Source organism: Saccoglossus kowalevskii, chromosome 5 (assembly GCF_978046115.1).
Source record: "Saccoglossus kowalevskii chromosome 5, keSacKowa6.1, whole genome shotgun sequence".
Classification (NCBI taxonomy): Eukaryota; Metazoa; Hemichordata; class Enteropneusta; family Harrimaniidae; genus Saccoglossus; species Saccoglossus kowalevskii.
In genome coordinates this window covers 29,590,584-29,610,183 of record NC_140645.1, presented here as the reverse complement: position 1 = coordinate 29,610,183, position 19,600 = coordinate 29,590,584, and the positions used below count along the sequence as shown (strand labels likewise).

Sequence of the window (19,600 nt, the reverse complement as noted above, 5' to 3'; positions counted from 1 at the left end):
CAGCATCAGATAATAAAGTTTCTACTTCACGTAATAGTATATCTGCATTATGTCATAAGATATCAGCATGACGTAATGTCGTAATGTCACGTGATATAACAGAAAACCTTGACACCACGTGCACCCTGACGTTTGTAAGGTATTGTAGCTATTTCCATAATTGATGCAGTATGTCCTGTGGTCGTATTCATAAATCCTACAGTTGTATTCATATGATATGTGTAATTATTACTTTGGCATATTGCCTGAACCGGCATTGTCTTAGCTACACAACTGTGTCATATTTTATAAACTGCCAATGTAAATCAGGCTTGTAAGTAGGTCGCCATTCTAAATTATTTGAAAGCAAAGGAAGCGAAGCAAAGGAAGGGGGTTCAAACTCACAACATCAACCACAGCAGTTAGAGCATTTAACGACTTAGCTATTACATTTCTCGCCGTCTTTCTAACACATGACACGACACATATACATGAGCGTAATATTTAGTTTAATTGTGAACATAAAATAAATAAGACAGTATGTGTCTGTATGGAATTCTATTGTATTGAATTGAATTGATGCGCTAAAAAAATATCTATACTTTACAACCCAAACAGCTCAACAACAACTGGCAACTTAGGTTCATGTCCTCAATACCTTTGGTATGCAAATTAGATTTCTACAATTCAGACACTGTGTGAGCAAAATGTTGAATACATCCACACTGTGTGTTTGAGTTGTATGTGCCCTTTTTGCCCATTCACTTCATTTCATGGCAACCGTCTTAGGTGTCTAGTATTTATTTAATTGTTTTAAATTTTTTCACATTTTCACCGATAAAGGTCGATAAATCTAACATGTCGGTTTCTCATACATACAACGTTATGTGTAGGTTTCACTCGTAAGTATAAATGTGTCTCTTTTTAAACGTGGAATTATCTAATTTTATTAATACGAGAATTAAATCTGTACTTTATTGTGTTTTTTAAGTTTGGAAAATTACTATTTAACATATTGTGATTCAGTTAGATTCATGTATATGTAAAACAAGTCACGAGATCCTTGAATAAATTAAATATACATTGTGTCGCAGATATACGAATTGTTGCATTTGCAGTAATCTATCTGGAAGAAAGTGAATCTGGTCAGCTAATTGTTTTATATGTTTCCTGATGACATGAAGGTGTATACTTTATAGTGAATTGAGATATCAAGTAAATGGATGAGTGGAAACAATTGGAGTGTTACATCGCCCTGTATTATTCAGTGTTATTATCTAAAGTATTGACATGATAAAAGCATAGCTAACTCCGATGTCAGGGAAGTTTGAATGATAAAATCAGATGACATGATTAAAATTAGAAATAAAATTTAACTTGATAAATCATTGTCAGATCCAGCATAGCAAATTAGTTATTACTCAAGATTTAAGTATTTAATCCAATTGCCCAGCTTTGTGTTTGTCAACTTAAGAAATTGACGTATCGAAATTTGAAGTTACTTTTCCCGGGTATTCTATATACAACACATTTCGATAATAACTGTTATTACCTTGAAACTTTTTAAAGTCAGTCGGTCACAAATCCTGGAATAGTGCAGCACTGTACAAGAGCCGACCAGAAGGTCGCCACTGTAATCAGCCATGGTCACTTTACTTCATGTTATTTTAAGAGTGACTTCCAAACTCATTTTCAAGAACATGTTTAATAAAACCATACACATCCATTATGATGCGAACATAAGTCAGTGAGATGTTTTCTGCAGATCATATAAAGTGGAAATGCAACTTGAAGGGCGTTGGTTGTCGCGCAGCGCGTGTTCCATATTCATGTAAATAAACAATGTATTTTACTCGTGTTGTATACGTCGCTATGAGTCTCCTAATGAACAGGGCGCGGCGCGACAACCACCGCCCTTTAAACTTACACGAGACGATACCTGCTCAGCAAAATACAAAGATGTAGATATAAGACGATACTGTTAACAACAATACCACTTTAACACAAAATTATTCGATTATGACTCAAACTGCCCAATATCTTGGTATCTCAGTGTGTTCATAAACTAACGTCATATCAACGTCAATTACGTAATCCACGATTAAGTTCTGTACCAACTGGGCATTAACGAACTATATATGGTTAACAATATGCCAGTCTAATAGTTTGTAGTACACCTGTAAGATACACATAATTGTTTAAATTTACACTACGCCATAGCCTTGAAGTGTGTATCAAAATATTGTTTGCAGAAATATTTGAGAAATGTTTCCAAATGATGTAAACATGTGAACGTCTTTATTTTGAAAATAAGTTATACAATACCAAGTGCGTTAACAATTGTCTAACAAACACTATGGAATGTGATATACGTTACAGGTCACAAAGATCATTCATGCATGGCGTAGAGATTGGCAACTAGGGTCAATGTCCTCAATACCTTTGATATGCAAATTTATTTCAACAAATTGGACTGTGCGAGCAAAATCGTCAATAGCGTCCCATTGTGTGATTTACGTAACGATTGTTTCGAATTTGCATGCAGGGGTAATTCCCTTTCTCTCCCCACACCTATTTATATTCAGACACATTGTTAGCATGGAATCTACTTTCAATGATTGTACTTTGACCTCAATTCACGACAAGTGTCTTTAGCTGCAAGTATTTATGGTTGTTATAGATTTCACGGTTGTTGTTTTCCACAATTCGTACCCTGCAAAAACAGTATGAATTAAAAATGGCGGCACACATTTGTCACTTTGATTCAATAGGTTAATGTCATTTCTTTTCTGAAACTCACATTATGTACACGTGTTATTTCATTGTTGAAACCATTGCAAATGTGTTATTTGTTGATTTGACTGAATTGATACATTGTGATCATATTTGGTTTTCCTATAACATATTAGACCATATAAGACGGTGATGATATTGTGGTGGAAGTGAAAACATGTGATAACGTCACAATACAGCTCCCTATATAGTAACCTACTGACAGTTTATAAATCACCTCGTAATCTGCGCTCAGATAATAAAGTTCTTTTCGAATGCAGCTACCAAGTTATTAAACAGTCAATCATTTAAAGAAAAGAACAGCCAATGTTTTTTAAACAGACCTACAGTTAATAAGACGTTTCATTACACCTTGTTCAGCGTATTTAAATAGAGAAGACGAGGTGCATCACTTAAGTCAGTAGACTTAAGTCGAAATCAAGCCTCCAAATGTATCGCAAAGTTGGTGAAGAGCAGAAACGGGAGATGACCATTGACTTCTACAGACCAATATGAACATGTTGTAAACATAATCATTAATATTTGCCAAAATATTTTGAAAATGAGAGAAAAATCTTACCTCAAGTGAAGAGACCAAAGTCGTAATGTTCTAAAAAAATTATGAAAAATAACATTGTTCTTTCACTTAGTATTAGTATTAATGAAACTAAAGGGTAAATATGAGACAAGGTGCTATTCTGCTGCACATCAATTTCACGTCTAAAATGTTTGAATTTCATCGAGGGTTAAGAATGTACGCTTTAACATAATTGTACATATGATTTATTAACAGAGTATTAACAAATACTAATTCATGTGTAAATTTACCAAATTAAAATCACGCCCATCCATTTCTTTCAGAAACACACAAAAGTTGTATTCAATAATAAACATAATTTACATACATTTGATGATAAAATGTAATTTCGGCAGGGATTAAAGTGCAGTCCCGGAAAGAGACTAACCTACATGACTGGCTAGGATTAAAACGCCATAGAAAAATATAACTTTAAATTTACAAGGTCTGTCATGCTCGTGATTATGACATGTATAACATTTTCCCTTCGTATGCCCTCAGTACCACGTGCTTAGCCGTCTTCTAGTAACATATGCTCACCACCTTTAGGCCAACAGCAATCACCCCAGCAAACCAGGGTAATACAACACTCCAGGAGTGCGTCCGCGTCGTCGCCTCGAGCGTCGTCGCGTCTGCTCAGTTTCGTTCGACTACTTGGTGACGTCACAACTGGGGCGACTCGGGCAGTTTTTACCGCTCCTGCTTGCAGAGCCGGGGAAGTTTGGGAAAAATATCGGTAAAAATGTGTTATAATGCAACTGGGCGTGATTTTAAAATACATTTTATACATTTTACACGAGTTTCGCTCGCATAGCAACATACCAATACGATCACGTGATACTACTTTCTTTGATTACGTTCGTGTAAACTTCTTCCTGGGGGAACCCTTTCTTTGCCACGGGTCATTATTGTCACGTCACGTGGGCACCCCGAGGGAGCGAGGCGGACGCACTCCAGTCATGGAGGTACTAACGGAAAGAGCCGCGATGCTATTATTTTAGCTTTACCCCATGATCGTTTGTCAATGTTTGTTCACAAACATTGGTTCCCGTTAGCTCTTAGCACCTTAGTACAATGGGTTACGCTAATCTCGAGCATTCGGTATATTCGGAGCATGTTCGGAAGCGATAGACGTTAGTACCTTCCATCAGTGGCGGATCCAGAGAGGAGCCAGGCGTGCCATGCTCCCCCCCCCCCTAACGCATGACGATTTATATTATCTGGATTAAGCATAGCTTCTCTGCGATTTACGCTCCGTAATTTTAAGCATAGCTTGGCCCCCCAATACATTTTGCTGGATCCTCCACTGCCTTCCATGCTCCAGTTTACTATGGTGTTCTTGACCTCCGACCCATATTGGCGCATGCTCATTCGTCGAGGTACACTTCCGGGATAATAGTGTGGTAGACGGCGAGTTGTTTGTTGTTCCACTATTGATCAATCACTAGGCTATTTCAACCATACTCGTCAAATCTCAAGTTTTCTTGAAAGGTAAGAACACCTACTTCGTTCATATTCGCCAAATCTCAAATTTCTTGGAAAGCCCGACGTCACACTTTTTACGTCTCACTTTTCATCTTTGCGTGGAAGTATAGACTTTCACGCCCACAGGTAAGCGGGGCGAAATCCGGTAACTGTGGGCGAAACACGAGTGGATACTTACTTTACTCTGTAGTAAGCTTACACATTCAAATGTTACAATATGAACACATACATTTGTTTATGTTGCGGTCTGTATATATCCTTTCGTTGTTGTTCGTGGTACATTACCCGGATATTCCAGTCGAGAATAATTGATTTTGATCCCGCCCTCTATGGGCCTTGTGTTGATACTATTTTTTCACGGGTTATACTCCGAGTTGGTGATATATAGGATTTTTTGACTTTGTATGATCTGAAATAAACACATAATATTTAAAACAGAGCAGAACAAAAACCAATATCACAACAGTGCTATGTCAAATACTGCAATTTTTTTTTCATTATGCTGCCTGTTTGTTTTACTGTCCATTCCACTGATATCTCAAGAACCGTATATTGGCTTTTAATGAAAATTGATGCTCTGGGCTGGATTTGATTAGGTTTTGGTTGAAATCCATGCATATTAATTACGTGATTTGCATGATAATTAACTAATTTTTAGCTGTTCCTTGACTGTTCCACTGATATCTAAAGGGCCATTCAATAGATTTTGATGAAATTGGTACATAGATGCTCTGAACTAATGCACAGATGTAATTAGTTTGGGTGAAAATCCGTGCATATAATTAACCTAATTTGCATAATAATTAGTCAATTGTTGGCTTTTCCACTGATATCTCAGGTACTAATCACATTTCAACTTACATAGATACATATGACGATGTAGAGACAGATATGTGAAATAATAATTACCTAATTTGCATAATTATTCAATTTTCAGCTTTTGATATTTCAAGTACTATTACATCATTACTTTTCAATGAAACTTGGTACATAGATTCTCTAGAACAATCCAAAGACCTGATTAATTTCAAGTAAAAATTTGTGCATATTAATCAACCAATTTGCATAAATGGATAATTTTTGGCTTTTGCTCTGATATCGCAAGTACTAATTATTCCATTTCAATGAATTTTGGCACACAGATGTTCTAGAAGATTGCACAGACCTGATTAGTTTTGGGTTAAAATCAGTGCATATTAATTACTTAATTTGCATAATTAGCCAATTTTCTGCTTTTACACTGATATCACATGTACTAATTATTCCATTTCAATGAAACTTGGTACATAGATGTTCTAGGATAATGCACAGACCTGATTAGTTTTTGGTTAAAATCAGTGCATATTAATTACCTAATTTGCCTAATTAGCCAATTTTCTGCTTTTACAATGATACCGCATGTACTAATTATTCTATTTCAATGAAACTTGGTACATAGATGTTCTTGGATAATGCACATACCTGATTAGTTTTGGGTTAAAATCAGTGCATATTAATTACGTAATTTGCCTAATGAGCAAATTTTCTGCTTTTACACTGATATCACATGTACTAATTATTCCATTTCAATGAAACGTGGTACATTGATGCATGCCCCAGAACAATGCACATACCCGCTCAGTTTAGAATTAAAATAGGATCATATTAATTACCTTATTGCGTAATAAATCATATTTTTTGTTCCAATCACATTTGAATGAAACTTCGTACATAGATGGTCTGTGACATTACTTGGTATATTATACATATGTACTCTACCACAATGTGATGATCAAATTAGTTTTAGGTTTATATACATATATAATAATTACCTAATTTGCATAATAATTTACTTTTCAGCTTTCCACTAAATTAGTTTGTATTAATCATCACATTATAGTGAAAATTTGCACCCTGAAACAATATACAGACCTAAATCTATGCATAATAATTTCTTAATTTGTATAATAATTCATTTGGTTCATTGAGGTAATCCACAGACATGATTAGTTTAATGTTGATAAACATGCATATTGATTATCTATTATTATCCCATTTCTGATATCTAAAAAATCAGATTTAAATTGAATTCATCACACAGGTGCTCTGGTTTGATGTGATGCACCTTAATTGAATGCAGGTTGACATACATTTGTGATTCAAGACTGAATTCATGAAAACCATAACTTCTCTGCAAATATTTTTGCTATACCTGAATTAAAACATTTTTCAAAAAATAAAATGACATTCAAGCTATAGTCTAGACCTATTGATTTCTTTTGATAGAGAGAAAGGGTTATTCAGCCCTCAATATGTACCATGAACTATAGCCACTTATATGCAGATATGCTGTCCCCAATATGTGTCTAAATAATACCCCCTCACGTAGAGATATGCTAATTTTATGTCCTGAATATGTGTAAATATTGTGACGTATTTCTGTGTATTTTGTGTATTTCATAGTTCTAGGATTGTGCTATTTTGTTTTGTATTTTTATGAATGTGGACACTTTTTCCATTAAATAAAAGGGGCATCAGAATTAAATTTGTGGTCATTCATTACAATACCTCTTGTAGTCGGCAGGTGTGTTATAGTTCTGGCGTTTCCCTGTGGCATGTAGGACAATTTGGTGCCAATTCATATCATACATGTCAACACTGTCTGGTCATGTACATTAATAAACGCTACTCGTACTGATAAATATGATATATAGTCAACTCATTTGTTGAGCTTACTACCTAAGGCGCGTTATATGTTATATTGTGGATTTTTTTGTGATTCTATTCTATAGTTCTTGTGCGTTCTTATATTCCTATGTTGTACTTGTACGTTTTAACATTTGCTTCTATGCTATCGATAAAGATCCATTGCTCGAAACGTCTAGCTATTTTTAATAGTTATTTAGGACTACGATTACCAAATATTATCTACTGTCTGGTCATAGATTACCGATGCCAAATATCTTAGCGTGTTCGTCAACTGACAACTTCAGCCGTACAACTAAGAAACTGCAAGGTGCGTGAACATCGCCGAAGATGCGTGAATTTTATGGCGACCGAGTTTCATAACTTTGGTATTAATATTATTGTAATAGGAACGGAAATACAAGGATAAATATTAAAAAAAAAACTAATAGTGTAGATAAATTTATTTGGATTGTTAGACCCCTGGTTTCAAGAGCAGGTTTACAACAAGCCTGATTTGGCAAGGATAGAATATTTATATATAATCCGTACATATTTTATCTTAGGTTAACCAGACCGCAGTTTTTAAACTGAATTTTTCGGAGTGACTGAACAAAGTTCTGAAAATACAAACGTGAGTCAAAATAAACATTGATACCACAACGTGACCCTGTAGTGAAATGGGTTACGATCTGTCCTGTTTCACGTCACACTGTAAATGTAAATCAAGTAATATTAGCTAGATTGTTATTTTAGCAAATTTAGCTAATCTATACATTTGCAAGGATCTAGCGAATTTAACAGAAAGTATATTCTCACAATGAGATTTACATTCTGTTCATGCAGGATATCAAATTCGCTAAAATTGTATTTAAATTGACCATTTCGACGTGTTTTACAGTATACATCGCCAACTTCCTCCTCGAAGTAAGACCAGAGAATAATAGTATCAATACAACGTCCATAGAGGGCGTCATCAAAATTTACTTTTCTTGACTGTGGAACATCCGGGTGTTGTAAAACGAAGAACAACGAAACGATATTTTCAGACAACAACATAAACAATTGTTTAACGGAGAGTCTTGGAAGGAAATAGTCCTATATTGTTTCAATTTGTTTCATTGAATTAACAGTCACGTACCTTTGGTTGATATGGTAACAGCAGTGTACCAAGTAAACAACTGGTTGGGACATACAAATTGCATATCCCATAACACACTGGTGCAATCCCGGAGATTTAAAGAGGGTATAATTCATATCACATATTGGAAGCAGAAAATCTGTTCGGGGGGGGGGATATAATTCATATTGGGAACAGAATAACTGTCACGGCCAGATGCTAGGAAGCATATATAATGTGCATGTGCCGTATGTGCCACTACGAACTAAGACCAAGCATTCAGAACATTCCATGAATATATTATCTTTACACCAGACTACGGCTTGGTTTTACAACAACGAACTCCAATTTGGTTATTCAAATAGTGGCTTCAGACACACCACTAAACCGCATGAATTACTTTAAAAATTGACACTCGATTGAGGCCCGATACGCTAACACAATCATATTATAACATCATAACTCAATCACTAGTAGTACTATTATAATTATCCTGAATGCGTGCCTCTAATTAATTCCAATATGCAGTCATACAAATACAGATTGTAGGCATGTCGTAAATTGGTGGGCCCTTATTTGGAGTTCACAATTTCAAAAGTCAACTTTCAACACCAGCAGTTGGACCACCCAAGACGAAATAAACTATTGCAGAAGCTAAATCTAAAATTTTATACATTTTTTCAGTTACAGTTTTATGCACAGCAGGGGATCCCAGACACCTAAGATGCTGGATTAAAAAGTAGATCGCCAGTGTCATTTTTCTCCAAATAAATCACATTAAAGAACCTGATATACCAAATACATTTTTTATTTGATTGGTAACTAAAGTATATTCTAGAAAAAGTTTCAAATAAAAACAAACACTGCCTTGCCAAGCAGCAAATGATCACGTAAACGCAATTTAGTCATGCTGCATTTCACAATTGTTAAGTATTACTCAGTAGTGATTATAATAACGTACACAAAATTAATTTGTTGAATTGTTATGAAATGCAAAAAAAAAATCCACATAGTTTCCACATAAGGGAATGATCCTAGTTTAATATAAACGCTCAATGCTGTAGGATATCCGCCATGTTTTCCACGAGTTGATCTTGGACGGTGTTTATTGACCTGATAGGTCAAATCGCTTATAACCAATCAAAATGATGGATGTCAACGTGTTCAAGTTACCATTGCTCATTTAAATATGTTAATGTGATTGAATACAACAAGAAAGAAATTTGCCGATGTTGTAGTATGATTTTTTTGCTTGGATTTTGATGCGCAAATGGCACGATTTGCTTGTAAATCACATTTTTTTTTGTTTTCAAAAGACTGAGCATTTAAAGATTAACATTTAACATTGTTTTTAGTGATAACAGCTCATTGTCGAAACAAAGCTTACCCATCCACGCTAGTCACAATAAACATCATACTCTTGAATAGGCGTCAATGACTACGATAAAACCTAAATTAGACATGAAAGATTGAAATGTTTAAAAAATCACGCCAAAATAATTCAAAACTGTTGATAAATTGATCTTGACGATTTGTTTGGTCCCATATTATTTTGGTTTAAATTACGGCAGAATCCGGTACAAATATGTATGCAAACCCTTTAGTTCAGTTCAGTGTAAATAGTCAGTTACACATAAAATATTTTTGGCTACAATAATGTAGCAATGTACAATGACGCTGAGCAGCGGCGTAGAATCATGTACTATGACGTTCATGCACCAGTTCCCTAGCCATAAAATTATAAAAATAAATAGTTCAGGGGCATCGAGGGTTATATTAATAACCGTTCTTTCCAATCGTTAAGTTTATTTCTTAAAAAGAGTTCAATTCACAAGAATTCCGACAGTTTCTGATATCAGTACCAAGATCGCGGGAAGTTATAATCAGAGGATATTGAGCGAGGAGTTATGAATCACATGTAAACTTTAGATAAATCAACACTGATTGCTATCATACACGTGATCTAGGTTGAATATTCCACCAATGTTGAAATAATAATGAGTTGATTTTGAAACCCAGTATAGTATTCCCATGGGATTTGGGGGATACATTACCAAGGATATTATTACAAGATAAATGACTTGCTCCATTGAACACATACAACAATGCATATTTCCACTGAGATCAGTGACCTTTGATGTGTATCACCAGTCAAGTAGAAACAGTCAAAATATCTTATCAGATTTTCTCAATTTTTGCATGATATTTTCATACAAGACATCTGTTGTTCAAAATCAGGGAAGACTTTATAATGATGAATAAGGTGACCAAGTTTGATGAAGTTTGGAATAGAATTAGTAAAGTTGTTATGCACACAATAACAATTATTAACGACGACGACGACAACGCCGGACAAAAGTGTTGCCTTAATATACCTTTTCCTCCCATCTTTGATGGTACGGGCAAGGTAAAAACACAAAATCATATTAATTTAAACAGCTATAAGACATCCTACCACTACATCGAAATATGTACTTTCACAGTTGATTGGGTGTCACTGACCAAAGCTTTTAAGGCCCCAAAAAGAAGGAAGGAGCAGCCCCACTAGAAAATATTATTGTATTATAGTTGTATGGTAACATAAATCAAACTTGTAATGTTTGATAAACTGTTGTATTTTGCGAAAATCCGCTGAATATTATTCAACCAGCCACACAACCAGAAAACTGAATGTGCCCTGTGTGTTAAGTTATTATATTATGCAAATTAGTTGAGCTGGTACAACAGTCATGAATTCCCAGCTACTACATAGAGTATATTATATAAGGACACCCCCCCCCCATGAGGGATTATTCTCGTCCTGTGTATATTGATATTGTGATTCACTTTTTCCTTGTATTGGTACGATATAGTAAGAAATTAGTTACAATTAATTAGTATGCAAATATGCTAATAAGCTGACTAATATAAACTATTATAATTCATTGAGACGTCTACACAAACAATATGTAATAACCTAGTTTTGATTTATTTGAGCAAATTGTTAGAATACTGCCAAATACAGACAGTAAGTAAGTAAGTAAGTAAAAATTAAAAATCTTTTTGGAATAAATTGTTTGCAACGATATACAAATATATTTGCTGACACAAATTAATTATACAAATTTGATAATTAATATGCACAGATTAATTAAAAGCTGCTAGAGTTTGTTCTATACAAACATCAATGTACAATCAAACGACGTACAGTATACTGCACTGGTCCATTACAGTAGCCTATTGGAATTTATAAAATAGGCCATAGTACACCAGGGTGTATTAAATGAATAAGAAAATCTTATCTTTTGACATTCAATCAAGCTCAAAAATTTTAACATATTTTATAATATTTCAAAAAATTTCTGCAACCTTGTTGTCAACATTTTGGCTAATGGTTGTCCAATAGTCCAAAAATCAATACTAGATCATATTTTTAGTTTTAAGTTCAATTGAACACATTTCGACTTTTCAAGCCAATAATATGAGGTTATTACGAGGATACCTCAAAGTATGCACAAAGAGAGTACAGCCCCGGGGGTCCGACTTAAAAAATGATCTGGTACGCATGATCAAAAGACTTTTCACTCCCATCATGCAATCTCCCATAGTACTTCCGCAGACACAGCGGCGATCGCCAACATATCTACAAATAACCTCGCTCTCAGGAGCTGAGGAATAACGAACTTGATATAAAACTAAATGTGTTTATGTTGATACTTTCAAAACTATCCAACCCAGTTTAGCCAAGTGAAGATTTGGGGCACATTTTCAATTAAATTTTTTTTGCAATAACTTTACATGGCATAAATATGATCATGCAATATCGTAATTTAAAGTGAAAGTCAAGGCTAACAACATAACACTCCTCGATGGAAGAGCTCGGGAAATGTAAGAACATGCAATTTACAGTTTTTTTATATCACTTCTCATTCTCTAGATATTAAATTTTTCATCAATTTGTGTAGACCGCCATCTTGATTCTTCAGCAAAGGATTATGGGTAAAGTATGACATCATAGAGTCTGTTGTCAGAAATTGAGACAATGATTTCATCTATAACTTCAAAAGTTGAACTTTAAATTGGCTGAAAGTTTAGAACAGGGTAGCATACATGTACTGGTGCCAAACATGCTATAAAATAGTTGTCATGGAAACAGAACTGAAAATATTTATTTTTATGTTTTTCTACCGAATGCTCAAATTTCCTTATATTGTATACAATTTACCATTGTGAGTAGGTTATATAGGTGATATATTACTTGTTGACCATAAAAAGTGGACAAAAAAGTGTCATTCTATATTTCACAACGAAAATAACGATTTTTATTTTTTTAACGTTTTTGGTAATATCTTCACTTTATGTGTATTTGTAACATTCTAATTTACATTACTATAATCATATACAAGAGGTATATGCATAACGAAAATTTGAACTAATTCGCATCAGTATTACCCTTGTTATAGATGAAATAATTTTCTCAATTTCTGACAACAGACTCTGTGATGTCATACTTTACCCATGATCCTTTGCTTGAGAATAAGATGGCTGACTACATAATACTGATGAAATGTTGAATATCTAGAGAATGAAAAGTGATATAAAAAAACTGTAAATTGCATTCTCCTACATTTGTGGAGTTTTTTCTTAGGGGTCCTTGTGTTGTTTGGCTTGACTTCCCCATTAAGTGATTTATTTGGCATATGGCAAAGAATTCTGCTCATGACAGAACTTATTTATTTTTATTAAATTGTCGCTAGCGGACACAGCAATCACAGTTGTGAACGTTCGAATAAAACCGGAACACCTTACCATATTTCTGAATTTATTTAATATACATATTTCATTGTTTGCAGTTTCAAAAAATTGTCATCGAAAGCACTGAAGTGTCACTGATAGAATAGTTTATATTGCAATTCTTTCAATTTTAATGTGTTGTATTGCAATACAATAGTGATAATTAATATATACATTTCTTTATTTCATTGCTCACAATGATTTATACATTTGTTTCATGGTATAATTTCTTATCTATATCGGAAAATTGTTCTGGGATTATTAATTTTAATAAACAATGTTCAATTATCCTTTTGCAACACCATTGAGATCATTACTTATAGTATGTCACTAAGTAGTATAACAAGAATGCATGGCGAAAAGCTTCAAATGTTCCTTAGTCGAAGTAAGAAACTGGGGGGGGGGGCAATAGTTTGACCATAGTTTCTCGGTTCCTTAGATTTTGAAATTGTTACTTTCAAACAGAAACCAAACAATCCAAGTTATAAATGCTGCAATCAACCCTGTTTTTTTAAAAGGTGTGTTCTCCTCAGTATTGAAAATTCTTCTATCGTTCATTGAAAAGAAATGAAATAAATGTACCAAACCTGTATTCATAAACAAGTTCTGATTCCAACAAGTAACGCAAAGCTCCCTGATTCCAATTCCGCAAAACGTATGTGCCTAAACGATAATTGTCTTTTTTTTCTCAAAAGTTAAATAGATGAGAGGGGGTCACGTAGAATGGAATAAATCCCATAGCGACATTTCGGCATCGCAAAAACTGCAACCCTCACGTTTCCCATTTTAAATCTGTGTCCCACTGAACTGGGCAGTTATAGATTTTTTTGCTGAAAATGATTACTCGTATCCAAGTAAATTTGGGATATCTCTCGTGTTGTAGCCACGCCCACATATCCTGAAACGGTCGACTGTTGCCGACTCTCGCCGAAAGTGCGCCACCAAATGACAAAATGTGAGAGGAAGTCACACCCCTGATAACGTAATAACACTGGTCATTCAGTATACTTTTAAACGATATACATTTTTCGGTCGGCGTTTTTTTTTTTTGTCTATTTTATTTTTTTTTTTGAGAGGGAGTTTTTAGATGTTTCGTTCTGGGCAGTTGCAGTGAAACGTATATTCATAGTGTAAGTATTCACACGTTTCTTATCGATTCGACGATGCAACATCAGTGGACGAAAGCCACTTAACTTCAGATTCTTCTTTTTTTGGGAAAAACTGTCCTCGTCCATGAAAAAACAACTAGGTTTCAAGAGAAACGCCGACAACGTAAATCTGGCACAACACTTTTGAAAGAAATAGATTCCGGACCAGCCCATGATCACCGACGCGGATTTCAGAAGAGAGAGAGAGACGTCCGGCAAGTGTTTCAAATGAGTTGACTTTTTTACGATCCTGATTATCGTTTTATAGAGACCATTTCAGGCCCGTAGTTTGGGGGGGGGGTTCGGGGGGTTCGGTCGAACCCCCTAAATTTTGGAAGTGAATAGATTTATTATCGTAGATTAGAACATAATAAAACAAACAGTATTAGTTAAAATAATTATCATCGTTTAAATCACTTGATTCAGTGAGGTAACTATCAGATTCAGCAGCTGATGTTCAATATTAAAACAACATTGAAACAATAATGTAATGGTAGTCACTCTCTGAATGATGTGATGGTCCTGAATACGGCCGTTTGTCTTGTGCGAGTGTTCGCTCAGTTAGTAAAGTGTCACGGTGGGAATCAAACGGGATTGACACAACACGACACTGTACTTTCCTAGTTTGTTTCATCAGTTTTGTATTCTTAAATGATGGCATATATACTGTTTTGTTGCAAGTGTATCAGCCAAATGTAGTCAACTTATTGTATTAGTACATGTAGTCTGTGTTATTGGACAATAGTGTATAGCTACGGATTCAACAGATCATTAAAAAATTGCCGAAGATTTATCATCACGAGTTGTATAGGTCGAAGAGCTCCTTGCAGCCAACAATTTACCCCCACGGTGTTTTTTCAGCACTGAAACTATGCGACAAATCATATTTTTCAAACATATTTTTAATCACGTTTTTTGTTTTGATGTCTTAGAACATTTACTAAAATTTTTGGTGAGTTCATAAAAAGAAGATGTAGTCATTGAAGTCTATTGAGACCGCTGCTAAACTGCCACTATATGTATATTATTTTACCGCTCTCTAAAAACAGATTTACAATGAACCAAAACATTTACATGCTGTAAGAAACATATATGGTATGCCGTTGGTTAGTGCATTTAATTTGTTTGATGCAATCATTGTGCCAGCTGTTTCTTATGGTAGCGATATGGGGGTACGAAAATTCGGAAATCGAGTGGGTACAGACAACATTTTGCAGATATCTACTTAGCGTTAATAGTTGTACTAACGATGTAGCGATGTTGGATGAATGTGGAAGGCTGCCATTATGCTGTCGTTATTTTAAGCGTTGTATCTCATATTGGTTAAAATTAGTTGAAGTAAAAAATAGCTGGAACCCCAAAACATGTTATATCATGCTTAAACGATTAGCCAAAACCGGCAGACTTACTTGGGATACACCACATAAAAATCGCCTGTTCAAATATGGTTTCGGCATTGTCTGGTTTGTAAAACAAGTTGGAGATACTGCAAATTTCATTGAGATATTTACTCAAACAATAAAAACAATTTATCAGCAAGAATGGCATGCCTCAATTTCACAATCATCCAGGCTGTGTACTTTAGGAAATATCAAAGTAGTATTATAACCTAGGAGATTTATTGGCAAGCAATTATAGACTAAAATATATACTGACGATTTTTCGCTGTTTTTGGCCATTAACATAATGTTGAATTAGGTATACACACAAAAATATAGTTAGATCAATACATTTTTAGTTTTTGCAGTGATATGCTTGAATTTAGCATGGGAGAAAATGGAATTCACTTTGTTTTCATATGTCCATTTTAAATGATCTAAGGGTTGATCTTTTGTCAAATAATGCAATATGCAATTTTGCAAATACTGATAGTTTGGGCTTACTTCGTCGCTACACAAACAGCCACACTATATATCAACTAGTTCTGTATCTTTTAATAGTTTTCAAGCGACGAGATGAATAATAATCCAGCTTAACTTAGTACCATATGTTTACATGGATGTTGTATTGTATTTTTATAAAACGTGCTATGCACTTTTCTACTCATTACATTTTCTACGATGGGCTGAGGCCCTGTACAAAAATAAAATTACATAATACAAAATTGACTAAATACTAAAATGAATAATTGTAGACAGATTTCGACATGAAATCGTGTCACTTTTATGTGCGCTAACATCTGCGAAGAGCGAAAAAACTTGTGAGTAGCATTCTACCTTAAAATGCTTAGACAATAATGCTAAGCTACGTACAGTCTTTTCGTTTTTGTGTTCAACATTTTGCCGTAGTGGATCTAGGGTGTCGGTGCGTTTGTCTGTGGGTGGGGAATGGCTCAGAACCCCTTCTCTAAAATCATATGGTAAAATTGTTCAAAGACGTTATGTGAAATAACTTACCAACGTAACACAAAGTAAACCAATTTTATTTAATAACGATAATTTAAAAATGTCTGTAACAGAGCTCATAGATACGGAAGCGTATTAGTGCCATACTCTTAACAATATAATAAAAAAATCTCGTTATAACGAGTTTATTTTTCTCGTTATAACGAGTTTTTTCTCGTTATAACGAGTTCATTTCTCGTTATAATGAGATTTTTCTCGTTGTAACGAGTTTATTTTTCTCGTTATAACGAGTTTTTTTCTCGTTATAATGAGATTTTTCTCGTTATAACGAGTTTATTTTTTTCGTTATAACGAGTTTATTTTTCTCGTTATAACGAGTTTTTTCTCGTTATAACGAGTTTATTTCTCGTTATAACGAGTTTTTTCTCGTTATAACGAGTTTATTTTTCTCGTTATAACGAGTTTATTTTATAGTTGTCCCAGCTGGTGTCATATGCTGTGCAATGGCGGATAGAGATGAACTCATTACATTTTACTTCCGCCTTGGTCTCAACTACAACGAAATATTGGTCAACCTAGCTCACAGGCACAATGTAATTTTAAGTATCCGGTCTCTCAAAAGATGGTTGCGGAAGCTAGGACTCTTCAGGAGAAAAAAATTCACCAATATCGACGACGTGGTCAGTTTTATTCAGAGACAAATTCAGGGATCTAACAAATTGCCAGGCTACCGATGGATACATTTAAAGTGTATACAAAGTGGACTTGTTGTGACCCAGGAAACAGTGAGACTCCTGCTGAAGTTGTTGGATCCTGTCGGTGTTCTTATTAGAAGCCGTCGTAGGCTGCGACGAAGACGATATTATAGTAAAGGTCCGGATTTTTTGTGGCATCTAGATGGGTATGATAAACTCAAGCCATATGGAATATGTATCAGTGGGTGCATTGATGGATTTTCCAGATCAATCATATGGCTTGAAGCATATATAACGAACAATGACCCTAAAGTCATTGCAAGCTACTATGTAGAAGCTGTAAAGGCTAGACAAGGGTGCCCACGAATAATACGCGCAGACAGGGGCACTGAAAATGGCTATATTGAACAAATGCAAATATTTCTGCGGAGAAATCACACTGATTCATTCGCTGGATCTAAAAGCTTCTTATATGGACGGAGTACTTCAAATCAAAGAATAGAGTGTTGGTGGAGTACGATGAGGAAGCAGAATTCCCAGTTTTGGATAAATCTGTTTGCAAATATTAGAGATGATGGTTTGTTTTCTGGAAGTTTTCTTGATGTAAATCTCATCCAGTTTTGCTTTATGAATTTGATACAGGTAATGCTCATTGAAACGTTTCCCATGCACACTGTCGTATCGTCACCCATATGGTCCTGATATGTATGTAATGTCTCGTGATTTATCACTACCATTGTTGTGTGAAATGGTATTTCATTGATTCTTTCGCAACGCTTCATCTATCCCTGGCAGCTTTTCAGGTTTCGACGATTTGACATTTCAATCGTTCTGAAATGACTAAATCTTACAAATGTATTAGACTCGTTTGCACTAAATTGCATGACAAACCTATAGACACTGATTTGTAATTCAGGTATATTATCTATTACATTTAACGTAACCCGTATTGTAGTTTAATCATGATCCATTCCGTAAAACTACACGAATTACCTCACCACAGAACAATCCATTACTAATCCCACCTCGTCACATCTCTTTCTGATGGGTGTGTGGAATTTATACACTCCCTCAATCGCTAATAGGTATCCGCCTAGTTTAGATTCTAAATTAAATTTGGATGTAGACATTACATGCCATGAAGAAGTACTTATATGCGTTTATTTTCGTTTATTCAGTTATCACATAATAGTGTGTGGTACGTCTTTGTAAATTCCAGTCGCATCGAATCGTGACAAAATGTGCCGAAGTGGCCATTGCCTGTCGATCATTTGTCTGACGTCCAATAAAATAAAATACTTTTATACTTTCACATTGACACTTCTTTTCATTTCTTTTAAGGCGGAATTGGACGAAGTTGCCAGAATTTGGAACAGCCACAGGATTCGATCTTCTAGAAATCAAACAGCACCAAGCGGCCGCCCATTAATGATGTATTCAGTTCCAGAGTTGTATGAAACTAGTCATCAGATACGTGATGTCGATGTAGAGGAAATTTGCGTATGTGAAGGGGAATGCACTCCCAAATCGGAATATCCATGTGACGAGACTATATTTGAGCTTAGCTGCATAATTATGGAAGAAAACGGTTGGTTTAAACCCTCAGATCCGTTTTCCGCAGCACAACTTTACACATCGCTGAGAGGTGCATTCAATGCCGTTTTGTGAAACTTTGATACAGTAGCGCAGACTACTAAGATCATAGGCTCCTGTGTACGAAGTAAACATTGGGACCCTGAAATATATGCGACTGCTATGATTTGAATAAAATATGAATGGATGCTTTGAGGCTAATTATCATTTGGTGCAAAGGCAATGTAACCATGGTTAATGATCTGAATCCTGTACCACAAAGTGGACTTCAGCACATATCTATGCTAATTAAATAATTTGCATACCAATTAGCAGTTTTCCAGAATGTGCTGTATCGACAAATATCATTATTGGATTTTGATGAATTTCACATTTCTGTAACCTACAAACACTTTAACTGTATTACTTAACTACTTGTATGAACTCCTTTTGTCGTCACAAAGCACATT

The 19,600-nt window shown here is 34.9% G+C and overlaps 1 protein-coding gene across 1 annotated transcript; it reads left to right on the top strand.

Moving 5' to 3' along the window:
• The first annotated feature begins 17,366 nt into the window (after positions 1 to 17,366).
• On the top strand, positions 17,367 to 19,226 carry LOC146746002 (uncharacterized). The gene is made up of 2 exons (XM_085499462.1): positions 17,367 to 18,200; positions 18,900 to 19,226. The coding sequence occupies exons 1-2, from the start codon at positions 17,367 to 17,369 to the stop codon at positions 19,224 to 19,226; spliced, it is 1,161 nt and encodes a 386-aa protein (XP_085355588.1).
• Positions 19,227 to 19,600: the final 374 nt, after the last annotated feature.

Coding starts and splice junctions, on each gene's coding strand:
- LOC146746002 (XM_085499462.1), top strand. CDS start 17,367: ATGGCGGATAGAGATGAACTCATTACATTTTACTTCCGCCTTGGTCTC. Junction 18,201..18,899: donor GCTTTATGAATTTGATACAG/GTAATGCTCATT, acceptor ATTTCTTTTAAG/GCGGAATTGGACGAAGTTGC.